General features: G+C 31.1%; 1 protein-coding gene across 1 annotated transcript in view; it reads right to left on the bottom strand.

Annotated features, from left to right (window-relative positions):
• Window positions 1–294: 294 nt before the first annotated feature.
• LOC118188780 (translation machinery-associated protein 7-like) overlaps window positions 295–16,080 on the bottom strand; it is a 39,650-nt gene continuing 23,864 nt past the window's right edge. The window contains exons 4-5 of the mRNA XM_085812203.1: window positions 2,987–3,039; window positions 295–425 (exon numbers count right to left, since the gene is read on the bottom strand). Of these exons, the coding sequence (XP_085668329.1) occupies window positions 3,005–3,039 (35 nt within the window). The 3' untranslated portion in view covers window positions 295–425; window positions 2,987–3,004. The remainder of the gene's footprint in view (window positions 426–2,986; window positions 3,040–16,080) is intronic.

Below are 16,080 nucleotides of genomic sequence, written 5' to 3'. Positions count from 1 at the left end.
TCAAAATGCAGTATAGTTCATTTTTAATATAATATTCTGCTTGAAGTACATACCTCCCATTGTTGGAAAGCTGAAAATATGTAACATCTTGATTTCTTGACTTTTGACACATGTACTTCGGTGGATCATGTTATGATGCACCTAATTGTAATATATGTTGTATATTATTTATAAATTTTTATAAAATGGTGCTCACAATTTACTATATTTCTGAGATATTTAAATATAGTAAATTGTGAATACTATTTTGATCATATGTAAAGCACTATTAACAACAAATAAAAACACAGCCACTAAAATGCGGAAAACGTTTATTTGCTGATGGTTTACAAATGCAGTTATGTACAAGTTTATAAATGCAAGGAAAGGACAAATTCAGCACGAATTGAAAACATTGAAAATTAAAAATATGCTGTCATCAAAACCTGTTAAAAAGAGAATAAAAAAATTGTGAATTAATATTTTTATAATTAACTTTATTATTCAGTTGAATTTAAAAGCTACAGAAATCTTAATCTAACGAATTATAATCTATCAAAATAAGTTATACAGTGTTTCTAAAATTGTAAATTATTTTCAAAAATTCTATGCATTACCTAGGTGTATAAAGATGTATATCAGAAACTTAAAATAATGAAATAACAGATCCTTCTCAAGACAAAAAATACATTTAGTTATTTTCATTTATTACTTACCAAGTTTTCTCAAAGAAAATCTTTTTTTAAAAATAATGTTTTATATTGAACTATTAAAAAATACAATATGTTCGAGATTCGCAATTGTCAGGATTTTCGCGATTCTGAATTTCCGAAATTTTATATTATTAACTTAAATCCAGTAAAAAGGCATGTAGAAATTATGAAATTGTTTGTAATATAACAAAGCATTTAAGATTTTAAGAGAATCTAAATTTCTCAGAAAGCTTACTTGTCTAATTAAAAATTTTTTTTCAAAAGTCATTTAAGCAATTTTGTTCTCTGTGTTAATATTTTCTTTCACATTATAGAAAGTTGTTCAGTTATAAAATTCCTATAACTGGCTCTTTTTAACACTTTCTTCATTACCAGCTGTGATATTTTCTGGATTTGAAACTATACTATAAATTTTACTATATTGCATTGTCATTGCAATGAAGACTTCAATTACATCATCTTCATTTAGCATTTCTTAACATATTCCGGTGGTTCTCAACCTTTTGACTACGCGTACCATCTAAACAAAAATTAAAAACCTTTAGTACCACCACTACAAAGTACTACTACCATCACCACTCTTGAACAGAGCTCAGATTGCATAAATTTACGAGTGTTAGAAAAAAAACTAAATCAGGATGTTGGGGTTTTAATTTTTGAATTTAATAGTTAAAAATATCTTGCTTCTTTGTGTACCACATATTTTTCTCTTGCATACCACCAATTGAGAACACCTGACGTATTCAATTAATTGGAAAATTTCTTGGTTCTTTTCCTTTAAGACCATACACTTGGAGCTCTTTTTGTATTTCCAGACTTTTTCTTTTTTTCAGGAATATGTACAATTTAGGATTTGCCATGAGATGAACAAATGGTTATCCTCTTTCTTCAGGAAACAGGTATTCTGTTCTACACAAAGAAAGGTAGTGTTTGACCACCACTTTATGAAATTAAAACGAGACTTCTAAACAGGCAAAGCTTAAATGGTGATATTTTTTGGTTTTAAAAATTATATTACAGATTTTGCCACTACTTATTGATTGATGACTGGACTGAAATATTTACTGATTGACAATTATAATGGATATTACTATATCACTTTCATTCAGCATTTCTTCTCATAATCTATTAATTGGAAAATTTTCCTTTTTACTTGTGGTATCATCATCATCCTAGAATAAGGTAACTAGTTATAAGTTATGCCAAGCATTTAAAAACATATTTGCAAATGTCTTCTCATAACATTGTTGTTCCACACATCAGATTATATTAAAATATTTAAAGAATTCTTAGATGATCTCATTGCACCGAATTTAAAAATTATCTGTATTCTTCCATTTTATTATGCACAGTTTTGAAGAAGCAATAAAACGAAGATGTTTATCTCGGATTAAGAGAAAATGCTTCCAAAGCAAAAAAGTAAACACAAATGATTGATTTCTTCAAAAAAGTGTAGCTTTACAGTTATGCTTTTGTAATTACATAATATATTACAGTATTAAAACAGTACACATGTATTAATTTTTCTCTATATCTTTGACACCTCTCGTAAGTATCCAAAGCACTTTTCTATTTTCATTAACCTTTTAACTGTCAAGTTATTTTGATGATTTGGGTGTATAAATTGTGAATTTTTTTTTTTACTCCAAAAATGAAATGTTTGCCTCAAAGTCAAATAATCAAAAAAATGCCGTGCACTTTGAACTTTAACCTCTATCCTTTGAAACCTTCAATCGAATGCTGCCATCTGTTGAACTGAACCCGAAATAAACTTTTCACGATATATATTCGGATATAACAATATGATGTACTCAAAAAAAAAAAAAAAAAAAAAAAAAAGCCCGAGTAATATTCGGGCATGACATTTTGGAATACCAGTGCTATGCGCGAGATTATTTCGGGGATGAAAGTTAAAAGGTTAACAAAATGCATTTTAGGTTAGTTTTGAGTGATATACTAAAATATTAAGCGTTAGTTAAACATTTTCTGCTTTTTATTTTACGTTTTATCGTATATAAAATGATTTTTTAAAGTTGGAATGACTTTTTTTTTTTTTTTTTTCTATACCCGTTTTTAGCTTTTTTTAAGATTATCCGCGGCAGCTGCACCACCCAATTCCGCGGATAATCGAGAGTGTAGTGTACACATAAAATGAAATTTAAACTTGTGAAATTGTGGCCTTTTATGGGCCATTCTTGGTAAAATTTTAAATGTGCCACAAATATAGGATACAATTAAATAATAATTTTTAAACTTTTAACTCAACACACACCGAGTTCTCAAAAAGGACTTACCTTTCAAATTTGATACTTTCATTTTTTCCCAGACTTTTTAATGCCACCACCACCTACGTAAATATTAATTAATAAATATAAATGGCAATTTATGATACACCTATTTAACAAATTCTTTTTCATCATAACTTAAAAATGGGAAGCTGATTTCATGTGATTAAAAAAAAATATATCAAATATACAGGATGAAATTTCATTGAAAGTCAACTAGTGTAATTGTTAACATTCACTTTAGTTCACTACCAAATTTCATTTTTAAAAGATATGATTTACAAGAATTAAATATATATATTTCTTAACTGTAGTCTGACATTTTCAAGAAATATCTGTATTTTTAATACACGTGCAACTTGACATGAAAAGCATTTAGATACAATTTACTGCTTAGCAATAATAAAATAACTGTAAACTTTACACAGCATATACAATAAAATTAAAGTGAACAACTCATTTATCATTCAGATACCTACTTAGCAAAAATAAGACTAAATAAAGAAACTATAAATTTTACAGAAATAGGCTAATCAAGGCACATGTATGCAAGATAAATTAAACAAAATTTACAATTTATAAAATAATTTAAATAATATTGCAGTCAGAGTCTGCATACAAGTTAACATCATGATATTTTCATTTTCTATTAAGTTCTTTCTTGGTTGATTTAGTCCTGGGGTCCCCAACCCTTTTGTGCCTAAGAGCACATTCGAGAATATCTGTTGGATGGCATTTACTTTTTCAAGGTGAATTCATAGTTGGATATATATGCACATATTAAGAGATATCGGTCGCATTTCACTTCATGCTGGTATCTGTGTTGGACATAATTTCTATTTCATTAAAAATGAGAACATTTTTACATAGAATTTTAATGAAAACTTAAACATATTTTTATTGTGACAACACAATGGGAGGCACATGTTAGATGATCGGTGGGCACCATGTTGCCCACAGGCATAAAATTGGGAGCCTCTGGTTTAATCAATGAATGTAATCTTTTAAGATCCTCTACGCTTCTCAACACAGATATATAAATTAACCAGTTATTTTCCTGACTGGAACAAGTGACAATATGCTCTGCGGGCTATGATTCGCATAGAGTTAATTTATACATTTGTTTCCAAAACATCTTTTCTTATCCATATTTGAGATCAGTTGATAGGTATATCTTCTTTTATTATTATTCAACCATCTATTCTGTTAATAAAGAATTACTTTTTTTATTAACTATATCTTTCAAACTGTCATATATCATCATAAGCTGTAATATCAAGTACACTGCTCAAAAAAAAAAATGGGACAGTCCTATATCTCTCGATCTACTGGGCCGATTGACAAAATTCAAATTGCGTTCTTCATGTCTCGAAAGCGCGACTTAGGATATATATTAGTTTTATATATAGCACTATTCTAACATAGGTATTTTGACACAAAATCGGACCTTTTTCTGAAATAACATACCAATTTTTTTACATATTTCGATTCTACGACTCAAATTACACCTAAATATGAAATTTTGTAAAATTTGGAGCGAAATTTACGGAGAAATTCACAAATTTATGTTGGCACTTTTTTGTCAGTTGCGCCAAGAATAGTTCACTTGGCGAACTTCTTAATATATGGCAACCTAGTTTCCTTTCCTGTGAGCGGAAAAAAAGTCACCATCGTTCCTTTTTTCCAAATAATATTCTTTATATTATATTTTTAATTATAACTTATTATTTTAAGTAATTTTTTCTTTTTCGAATTTCATTTTAATTGTTTAAGTTGCATGGTTTTTTTTTTTTTTTTTCGAATAACTATTTTAAAAATTTCTACTTACTTATTCGAACTGCGTAAATAAAGGTGCAGCATTTATTTTTTTTCAAATAGTTTTCTTTATATATATTTTTTGTCATAGTTATTATTTTAGATAATTTTTAAATTCTTAACTTTTATTTTAATTGTTTGTGTTGCATTGTCTCTTCAGATAATTGTTTTAAAATTTTCTATTTATTCCTTCGAATTGAGCATTTTAAATATATTTATTAATATAAATTTTCCAGAATTTGATTTTATTTATTTGAATTGTGTTTCTTTCGGAGGAATACTTTGTAATCCAGACTACAATGCGTTTGAAAACTGCATATATTAAAAGAGAAAATACAGTAAAGCACAGTTAACACGCCTTTCAATGTTCCGTTCAGAAAAGATATATATAAATAAGAGAGACATTTAACTTAGGATGACTTGCATACACTGCTTTAAACAGTTTTATCATTGTGCCCATTGCTTTACACAATTTTATCCTACATTTGGCTTCTTAAATGTTATTCATATTTTAGTCAAATATTTTATTTTTGAAATCGTAAAAATCAAATATCATAAGATTAAAAAGTTTTAAATAAAAAAAAAAAAAAAAAAAAAATACAAATACTAAATTTTACCGTAAAATGTATTTTTTCTTCTCTTTTTCTTCAGGCATTCTACTTTATTCTTGCTCTTTTCTTTAGGCATTCCACAAGTATATTAAAAAATATCCAATTTTCGAAATATCTTGATATTTCTGACAATCATTTTAAATAAAGTTATCGCCTTCCATTTCATAAAGGCCCACAAACGGCCGAGCGATAAAGTCGCTGAACACTGATAGTTCACTCCGGGGTTCGAATCCCGGTAAACGGGCTGGTTGCATGGGCGTTTTCGTGGATTTTCTCATGTGTACCGTGTAGTTCTTCATAAAGGCATCCTTCCTTTTAGGCAGATAGCCCTGCTTTGACGTAACTTAATAATTCAATTCAATCCATTTCATCAATATTTGGTCAGAGCTTTTATCAGTCTTTAGAGGCTAAACATTTTGAAGGTATGAGATGAAAGGAAAGACTGGTTTCATCAAGAGGTTTTGGTTTATTTAATTATGACAAAGCACACTAGGGCTATCTGCCTAAGGGAAGGGATGCCTTCGTGGAGGACTTTCTAAGGGGAACTGGCTGGCATACACGTTGCACGTGGGAAAAACCATGAAAATGCCCAAGCAGCCAGCCCGTTCGCGGGATTCGGACCTCGGACAGAACTACCAGCGTTTAGTGACTTTATCGTTCGGCCGCTGTTTCATCAGAAGGAAAAAAAAAAACATCTTTAGGTGACATCCACATACATCACTGGATAAACTCCTGAATCTTCAAATAATTCGAATGAGAAAATCATGGGATTCTCCATTTATGATACGTTATGATGTTCTATAACGTAATTTAAATTTATACAACCATATAGTCTAAACCATATTGTCTTTTCTGTTAACCACAAGCTCAATTAATGGTATTTGCTGGTGTACACGTCCAAGTGTTTTTTCTTTGAACACCTAAATTCACTGAAGTATCCTGAAAGTATCTTCAAAAGCGTCCAACTTTTTGAAACATCTTGGTATGTCTGAGAGCCAAATTTCCCTGCAAATTTTTGCTTACTTTTCTCCCTAATTTTCTTCTTTCCTTCTACAGTTATTTTCAGTGCACACACAAGAAAATTAAGATTTTTCGATTGCTAGACTTCCATAAATTTTGCTTTCTTGTCAATTTTTTAAAATATCAATTACATGAATTGCGTTTCAGCTGAAGACAGCCTGTCATTTTAACTATAAATAAAAAAAAGCGAAGTCCAAAGGATAAATATTTTAATTAAAAGATTTTTGCTAAATGACAAAGAAATAAAACAGTCCAGCAGGGTTAATTCTGTACCACCGAGTAACCCGATTCTTATATCGGCTGAAACAATCTAAATCATATTAAAGATCATGTTTTTTTATACAATCTATAACGCAAGAGAAAAATTAGCTTCTTAAAACATTCTTTCTAAGAGGATTAATATAAAAGATTATATTTATATATATATATGTAAAGCTGGGACTTGAACCAAACTGTAAAATTTTTAAAGTTTAATTTACATGGTGGTTATAATTAAAGTTCCAATTTGAAATGGTCATAAAAGGAAAACTACCGTACCAAATGTTATCAAACTTGGGAATCGTGTAAAGGAGGTTATGAGAATTTATTTTCAGCGAGGAAAAAAAAAGTTAAAAAAACTCATCACCAGGGGGAAAGTGACGCTGTATACAAGATTCTTAAATGAAATAAGACACGAAAACATCTGTTTAAAATGTGAATTTCCGAAACGTGTTACAAAGCATGTTCAATGTAGCATCTAGCATTTTCCAAAAGCAAGTTAAATCCTGTTACTGCATTCTCAACAGCAGCTCTTAACATATCGGGAGGAATGTTACGGACATGTCAGTGTTTAACATTTTTCATTTCTGCCAAATTGTTTAGATTATCACCATAAACAGTGCTTTTGAGAAAACCCCATAGCTAAAAGTCACAGAGGTTGAGGTCTGGTGAGAAGAGGGGAAGTGTTGGCGTATAAGACGTTCATTCGTGAAATGTTGCCTAAGTAACTGTGCGACACACGTGAGGTGGGGCCCAGCCGTGCATAAAAATCGTAGTATCTAAAATGCCACGTTACTGCAGTTCATGTATCACGAAACATTTTAACATTGACTCTAAATGAGCTGCAATCACAGTAGTCCAGCTGTCGACTGTTCTTCAGAGAAAAATGGTTCAGTTATAAAACTAGCTGTCATTCCACACCAAACGGTGTGGAATGACTGCTATGCAATCGAATGCAGTAGGAGAATGCAATGGAACTAGATCGATAACATGAGGGATTTTTTTGGCCCCAATCGATTAAAAGCGTTTTGAATCAGTATCTTCATGTTTTAGGGCCGAATTCAGGCTTAAAAAATTACAAATTAGCGATCTGTAAGAAAACGATTTCCAGATTGTACGCACTTGTGCGAGTGATTTGCGATCTCACATTTTCTAATCGCTAATTCGTGGTTTTCACGGACAAATTTCTCACTTACACGGATGGCGCACACGACGTTTATCGAATTTAACGCCTTTAAATGGTAATTTTCTTACTTCAAAATTTCTTAAGGGTATGCAACATATTAAACCCGTGTAACAAAAGGTTAAGTTAGATTCCGACCCATATTTCGTTTAAAAATATTGCATACAGCGCCATTTTCCCCCTGGTGGTGAGGTTTGGAACTTCCCTTTTTTCGCGGAAAATAAATTCCTATGATCTCTTTTACACGATTACCAGGTTTGATAGCATTTGATCCAGTAGTTTTTGTTTTATGACCATTTCAATGTGGAACTTTAATTATAAACACCCTGTATATTATTAAATTTTAATTGAAGCTATGCGTTATATGTATACCATGCGTAAGATTTCTGCTTTTATAGAAAAAATAAAGAATCGAAGCAAATATACTTAGGATAATGGAAAAAACTGAAAAAAATTCCCCTCCCTCCGAAAATAAAATATTGAAACTTCGACCTTCAATTTATTGGATTATCGAAATATTCAATATGACCTATCTGTCCTAGTTCCGACAACAATTCCGTCAAAAATTCCGAATTACTTAAGCTGATGTAAAAGATTTAGTATATATTCACTGTATGTTAGTAAAGTAATCAGAGTGTAATAAAAATAGATTATAGAATTTACGCTGATGCAACTTTTTGTCTGACTGCACAACATGTAATGGAAGAGAAAGCTTGTAGAGATCTGTTTTTGATATGTCTCTAATAGTAGATGTCATACTCCTTTTGTCTCTTCAATATAAAAAAACTTTCCTTTGAGAGGCAACTTTAGTTTTTGGGAAAGAAAAAAAATCACAAGAAGACAAATTTGAAAAACATGCAGGACGATTGAGTATACATACTTATTTTCGGAACACAAGCGGTTCTCCGACTGTTTATTGCATAATGAAAAGATGCATTATCATGCAATACAAAACATTTGGAATACGTTGTCTGACTGAAAACGTAAGATTAAAAGTCATCTGCTTAATTCACAACCATTTACAAGTCAACTAATGGGGCAATTGCAGAATCGTTTTGATCCTGAGCTTCTAAGACAAACCTTATATCACTGGATTTAAACATTTCTTTAATCTTCCGAGAACGTTCCATCTTTGGCTCATATTCCAAGAATATTAAGTGAATACATTTATTGCAAAAGAAAATGAATATTCATTTGCACTACGGCTTGGTAGTTCTGCTTTTTATGTCTAAGTATACAACAATATTTTAAATATTTACAAATAAAATATTAAATTGGAGATTTAATTGGAGCCTCACCAGTTGCCTAGCATTTGAAGATTGTTAAATACTAACTGTTTGTTACGAAGTCTAACCCAGGGTTTTGCATAGTTGGTTTTCGTAGTTTTCTAGGTTCTCTATGAAAGCATCTTAACCAAATAGCTCCCACATTCTTTCTATGTTCAAATAACCAACTAACCTAGTTTAAGCGCGATTTCCAAATGAAGTTACTAGCAAAACCCGAATACTCATTAAAAATCATGTAGCTTGCCAATCAGGAATAACATGAAAGATACGGCGCCAATAATTGAATTGCTGTTACGGTACGCTATTTCTAAATTTAGATGGTCATTCCTTAATTAAATAGCCTACTAGCGGCCGAGCGGTAAAGATGCTGAGCACTGGTAGTTCGGGCGGAAGTTCGAATCCCGCGAACGGGCTGGCTGCATGGGCGTTTTAGTGGTTTTCCCCATGTGTAACGTGTATACGAGCCAGTTTACCTTAGAAAGTCCTCGACGAAGGCATCCCTCCCTTTAGGCAGATAGCCCTCGTGTGCTTTGCCATAATTAAATAATCCAATCCAATCCTTAATTAAATATAATTGATTTGTAACTTCTACTAGAGCTGACGGTAAAAATTGAAGTGCAAATAAATAACATCGTGTGCAATCTTGATTAATATAAATTAAAAATTTTGCATAGAAAAATATTTGCATTCAGTCAGAAAGTTTTTTGAAATATTTGCAATTACTTTATAAGAAGGATTTATTGATAACCGTAATAATTACTTATTATATTACTGATGATTAGGATTCAGTTCTTGACAATTACATTCTAAATTAGAATTTTAAGGATATAATGAAAATAAGCTACGCACAAAAATACATTTTTACAGATTAAATTGACATTCAATACAAAAATACAGAATGTTGGGTGTCGTTTATATAATTATTCTTGCTTGTCCACAGAATCTGCTGACTTATCCAGCCATTAAGTAGCTGCAGATCATTTCTACATAACCATTGAACTTCCATTAATTCAGTCTCTACAGGGTTGTATGTTTATATCATAATTTGACTTTTATAAAAATGATTATTCAATAGAAATAAATTATGCAGTTAATGTCATAAAATATTTTCATTAAATTCAAATAAACATTAAACGAAAATTCTCAGTTTTAGACAATTCGATTTAAACGAAGTAAAGTAGCAGACGATAAAACGCCGAAGGTAAAAATTTACTCTTAGAAAAACGTACTCTTATTTTTTTAAAAAAAGGATGAAAGAGAGAAATTTAAAAAAATTGTTAAAAATTTGAATAATATCATCTATAATTTAAAAAATAGATTTTCATATAGTATTAATAAATATTTATTACATCTTATTGTGGGAAAAAATTTAATATAATTAATTCTCCGTAAAATTTTACTTGAAATTTAAGGTTAAAAATAGCTGTGGCAATTCAGTGTAACAAAAATCCATAGACCACATTTGGCGTTATTATCGCTCAAAAAAAAAAGATGCCAAATTTCAAAATGCGAAAATATGTAAATTCGTGTATATCTTAGAAAATTTTGAATAAAAAAGTCTAATTTTTTGCAGATATGCTTAAAAATACACCTACTTTATGATGATGGTAAAAATTTTATAGGTTATAATTCAAAATTTTTTTCGAAAAATTTATAAAAATTATTTAAAAATAGAAATTTAAAAAATAAAACACAAAAAATGGGTAAATTTTATTTGGAATGAACCTAAATTTCGAAATGTGAGAGAAAAAATAATAAAAGTTTAGTAAAAAAAGAGATATTAATAAATATTTGCCGAATTCAATTAACATTGAGGAGCTAAAATTTTGAGAGCTAATATTTTAAAAACTACTCGTACGATTTTTACAAAACTTGGTATTCTGGCATAATTTGAGCCGTAGAATCCAAATATGTAAAAAAATTGGTATGTTATTTCAGAAAAAGTCCGATTTTGTGTCAAAATACCTATGTTAGAATAGTGCTATATATAAATCTAATATATATCCTAAGTCGAGACATGAAAAACGCAGTTTGAATTTTGTCAATCGGCCCAGTAGAACGGGAGATATAGCACTGTCCCTTTTTTTTGAGTAGTGTACATTCCTTTCAGCAGCAATTCAAATCCAGTGTATACCAATAGTAATCTTTTTAAAGTTCTTGTAAAAGTAATGTCTAGTGAAGCATACAATCTTTTTAACCAGTTGAAATTCCCTGTAAGGCTGCTATCACACATCCATTTGTTTCAGAAGAACAACTGTTTGGAACAACTTTTCTGCTTAGTCAGAGTTTCCTCACTTTGTAATTCTAAGTTAATGTTGGAAGTGAAGAATCTAAGAACTGATAAGCGAATAATCGCTTAAGTTCGGTGACAAGAAATGACAAGATAGAAGAGTAACTAACCCTTTATTATTCCAATAAGATTTAACAAAACTCTGCCTGGGAGTGTACAAACAAAGCCCACACTTGGGCTTGAACTAAGACTAAGAATTAAACTAAAACTAAGATTAACTAAAGAAATATAGCCGAAGCTATCAATATTCAAATCGAGTTGGCCCCTTAACTTATTTGACTACGAAGCTTAGCAGGGGCCTGAGTACGGCCAAGTGTAATAACAGCTTTGAGAGAGAGTGGCCAAAATGGCAGACGTGCGTAAATCAGAAACTCTGATTCTCTCTAACTCAGTGAGTAACTTCGTGGTTTAAATACCTCATTAAATATTCAGCAAGATTCCAAAACTACATTATGGCCGGAAGTAGTAAGTTGAAGTTAAGAATTTGACAGGAAAGGAACTTAAAATTTAACTGTTAAATAAAATTAATATAATACTTACAGTCAAAACAGGAAATCACCACAGATTGCTTTGGGGTTAACACAGCAGAAACTGTTTCTCCATTACAAACAAGCTGGTAGCTGATTGGTTGAAAATGAACAATTTGCAATTTTTTTTTCTAAAGGAAGGTAAAAATCGCATGTCTTTCTTTCAATAGTAAACCAGGCAGAAAAATTGTTCGAAACATTTGTTAGTGTGAAACAAATGTGTGTGTGATATGGGCCTGAAGCACCTTGGTTATCAGAATAAATGTCTACTGGACTATTGCAACCATTAGTATCAAACCAGTTTAATGCCGTGTACAATGCAATAACCTTAGCCTAAAATACAGATAGGTTATCACTAATCCTACAGAGTCACATAATATTTAAGTTAATGCCTGAAAAATCCACAAAATGAACATTCAATTTTATCATTTAGTTTGGTTCCGCCAATAAAAAGAGTAAAACCAGACATATTCAGACTTTCCTTATTCAAGGTAGACGTCATCAACCCTGAATTTGGGGATTCCCTGTAAGGCTGAATAATTCCCTGTAAGGCATAATTGTTGAATCTTACAATGAAGCCAAAGCTTTCAGTATTTTCACTGCTGTTCTTAAAATCAAAAAGAGCCTTTTCTTTAGAAGCAATAAGGTTAATGGGTTTGCAACTGCTTAAGATTTGCTGAACAGAAATACTTACAGATCAAAAATATTTTGTAGTACCAAGCAAAACAATTCTTTGAATTTCAGGCAAAAGATTAGTTATGTGTATATTTTTTCTATACATCGCTGACAAACAAAATTTTTCACTCACTACCTGACCTGTGAAAGATCTTTTTAACATCACTAGAGAAGCTTTAACAGCTTAAAGCTTATTCAGTATACAACAACAATGGATTTTAACATATTTAAGATGTGGGATGAAAATAAGGCAATCATCTGTGATATCACGTAGATATTTTATCTAACACTCAAACTTAATACCTGTAATTTTCTCTCTAGGAGGAGTAATCATATATCCTTTCTTTGCAATACCTAAAATACCACACTTTTTGGGTCAAACTGAAATTTAAACTTGTTGGACCACTGGAACAATTGCTCCAAACTAAAATCTATTTCACTTCTCGACACACCACAACTATAATGTCATCGCCATAAGCCTGTAAATGAAAATTTTCTCTTAATTCAATGTCGAAAATGGTATTACACACTTCATTCCAAAATACAGCCCATAAGGGCAACCTCTTGTATAGACTTTCCTAATATTTCCATCATTATAAACTAAATGATTACTGAAGTAATTTGAAACAATATAGAACAAGTCTCTTCAACTGATGTAATATGCAAGTACCACAGACTGCTAAAATTACTCTTAACATCCAAAGAAACTAGTGCTGATGTCTCTTTGTGAAGTTTATTTTTCTAAGTAGCTTTTAAGAAATCAGAAAAAGCCAATATGCTGCTTATCCCTTGTGTAAATCCATACTACTTTTCATTTTAACAGTATTACTTAAAAAAAGTAATTAAGCTGCTTAATCAACATTTTACCCCAACTTGAAAAAAGGAAAAATTCCCTTGCAAAGACATATATTATAGATTATATATGAAAGTTGGATTTCCTTAAAAAATATCTTGTATTATATGCACATAAAATGCGTCATTTCCAGGGACTCGTCCTTTTTTCACATTTTTTATCAGCCCAAAAATTTCATTACTAAATTCTAAATCTTCTAACTGGTTATCAGTCAATTTGCAAATTTTAAGAACTTCACTCTTTCATTATTATCAGTTAAACCAACATCATCTGGTAAGTGATAATTAATAACCTCTATAACTGTACTGATACCATCTTTTTTTTTTAAATGAGCTATTAAGCAATGCTTTTCTTTGTTTAGCAACAGAATAGAATCTAACAGTATTATTTTATTACAAAATGTGTGACAATGTAAAATAATCAGGGGTGTTTGTGCTCCGGGGATTTTGAACTTCGATCCCCGGAAATTCCAGGGATCGTCGTTCAAAAGGAAGTAGGAATAATAATGAATTATTTATTTTGATCTGGGTAATTTTGTTTGCTTTGAAAGCAGAAAACACAAGGTCAGTGTGTGTGGTGAAAACTTTTCCTTTCTTTCTCCAAAGGCAGTGATAATGCGTGAAAAGCGGGGAAAAAACTTCTTTTTTGTTCTTTCCTTATTGCGAGTTATGACTCATTCCCCCCAGTTCTCGTACATTCCCTTCTGGATTCTTTTCGGCAAGTAGGCGCGGCAGAGAAAAAAGGGACAGACTTCGTTCGACCAGATGTGCGATCACGTGACTCTGGGTTCAAAGGTCTTATCTCTCCTGGCATGGCGCCAATAAGTAGAGAAGGGGGATTTTTCACCGTATTAGCTATTTGTCATTGATCGCTTCTCAACTTTTTTTTCTCCACTGTGTAAAATTTTCGTTTCATTTATTGATGCACGTGTAAATTTTTCGTTTCGTTTATTGAAATATTTTTTTTATTTATGTATGCAAGAGAATTTCACTATGAAATTTCTCGATATAAATAGTGATATTATACAATTAGAAGAAGGTGTCCGGAATGCATTTAGGTGGAATTGGATTGAACGGAGAGATGGTAATGGGGATACCATCGGCACATGGTGCAAGAAAATAAATGTTGCTGGACAAGCATATTGTGTTTTTTGTAACTCACTGCTGAAGTATGGTGGGAAAGGATTCAAGGCTTTCACAAATCATTCTAAAAATGTGACGCACATAAAATATTCAAAGTGCATTAGACATTCAATGAATTTAAGTAATTATGCTAATTCAAAAAATACTGATGACTTACTGGAGACTGATGCTCGGCCATTGGATATAGTGACAAGAAAAGCACGCCAAGAGGTATTAATAACTTCGTTTATCACCGAGAATTCTCTTTCTTTCAATGTAGCTCCCAATTTAATTGAACTCTGCAAACAGTTGAGCCGTGATCAGACGGCACTAAACTCGTTGGAAATGTCCAGGACTACTGCATGTTATAAGATGAAATATGGGCTCGCAAAAACTATTGAGGAAAATATCATTAAAACTTTAAAGGAGACTCCATTTTCTCTAAATTTGGATGAAAGTACTAGCAATGCTCAAGAAAGTATACTGGCAATATTGGTGCAGTTTTATGACAACAATCAAAATGAAGTTGTAGTTCATCATTTTGCATCGCTAAAGATGGAATCTTGCAATTCAGAAGCTGTTTTTAAAGCAGTTGTTAATACTATTGAAGATAATAATATTCCATGGGCAAACTTAATTAGTGTATTAATGGACTCATGTAACACCATGCGTGGAAAAAAAAGGGTGTTGAAACCAGACTACGATCAAACAAAGCACCCCACTTATTAGATATTGATGGTGACACATGTCACACAGCTAATAAATGTGCAAAAAAATTTGCTTCATGTTTTGATAGATACTTAGAAGATTTGTTTGACATCTATTTTGATATGAAAAGCTGCAGTAAAAGAGAATTTTTTTTCAAAATCTGTGAATCCCTTGCCATTAAAAAACTTAAGCCCTTGAAGAGACCAGACCATAGGTGGGTGTACATTTTATGTGTTTTAGAAAGAATCAAAGATCTGTGGCATGCTCTTATTGCATTTTATTTTCACTACTTGGATAAAACTGATAAAGGGGATTATTTTTCTTATGTTGAAACTGTATACAATAAAAGAAATATTTCTGCAGCTCAGAAAAAAATTGTTGAAGGTTGTATTCTTGCTTGCATTCCCAACAACTCACAATGGATGCTTTAGCTCGGAAAAAAAGAATACTGAATGGGTTGTTATGCAAAACAAAACTTTATTGCATATGGCATTATATTCAGCAGTATTACCAGAGTTCAACACATATATTAAATTATTTGAAACAAAAAAACCAATGCTTCATTTAATACATTCCAGTATTTATAAATTGATGGCAAAATTTTTCTCTTTTTTTATGAAGCCAGAAAATATAGAGTGCACATCTTATAATGATTTATTAAAGGTTGATGTCACAAATCCAGAATTCTATCTACCTAGCAAAGTAATATTTGCTGGTGCAGAAGCTTCCACTCTCCTGAAGAAATTATCAAAAAAT

Source organism: Stegodyphus dumicola, chromosome 2 (assembly GCF_044657685.1).
Source record: "Stegodyphus dumicola isolate Sdum_Otavi_A_Nest chromosome 2, ASM4465768v1".
Lineage (NCBI taxonomy): Eukaryota > Metazoa > Arthropoda > Arachnida > Araneae > Eresidae > Stegodyphus > Stegodyphus dumicola.
This window is presented reverse-complemented; position numbering and strand designations above follow the sequence as displayed.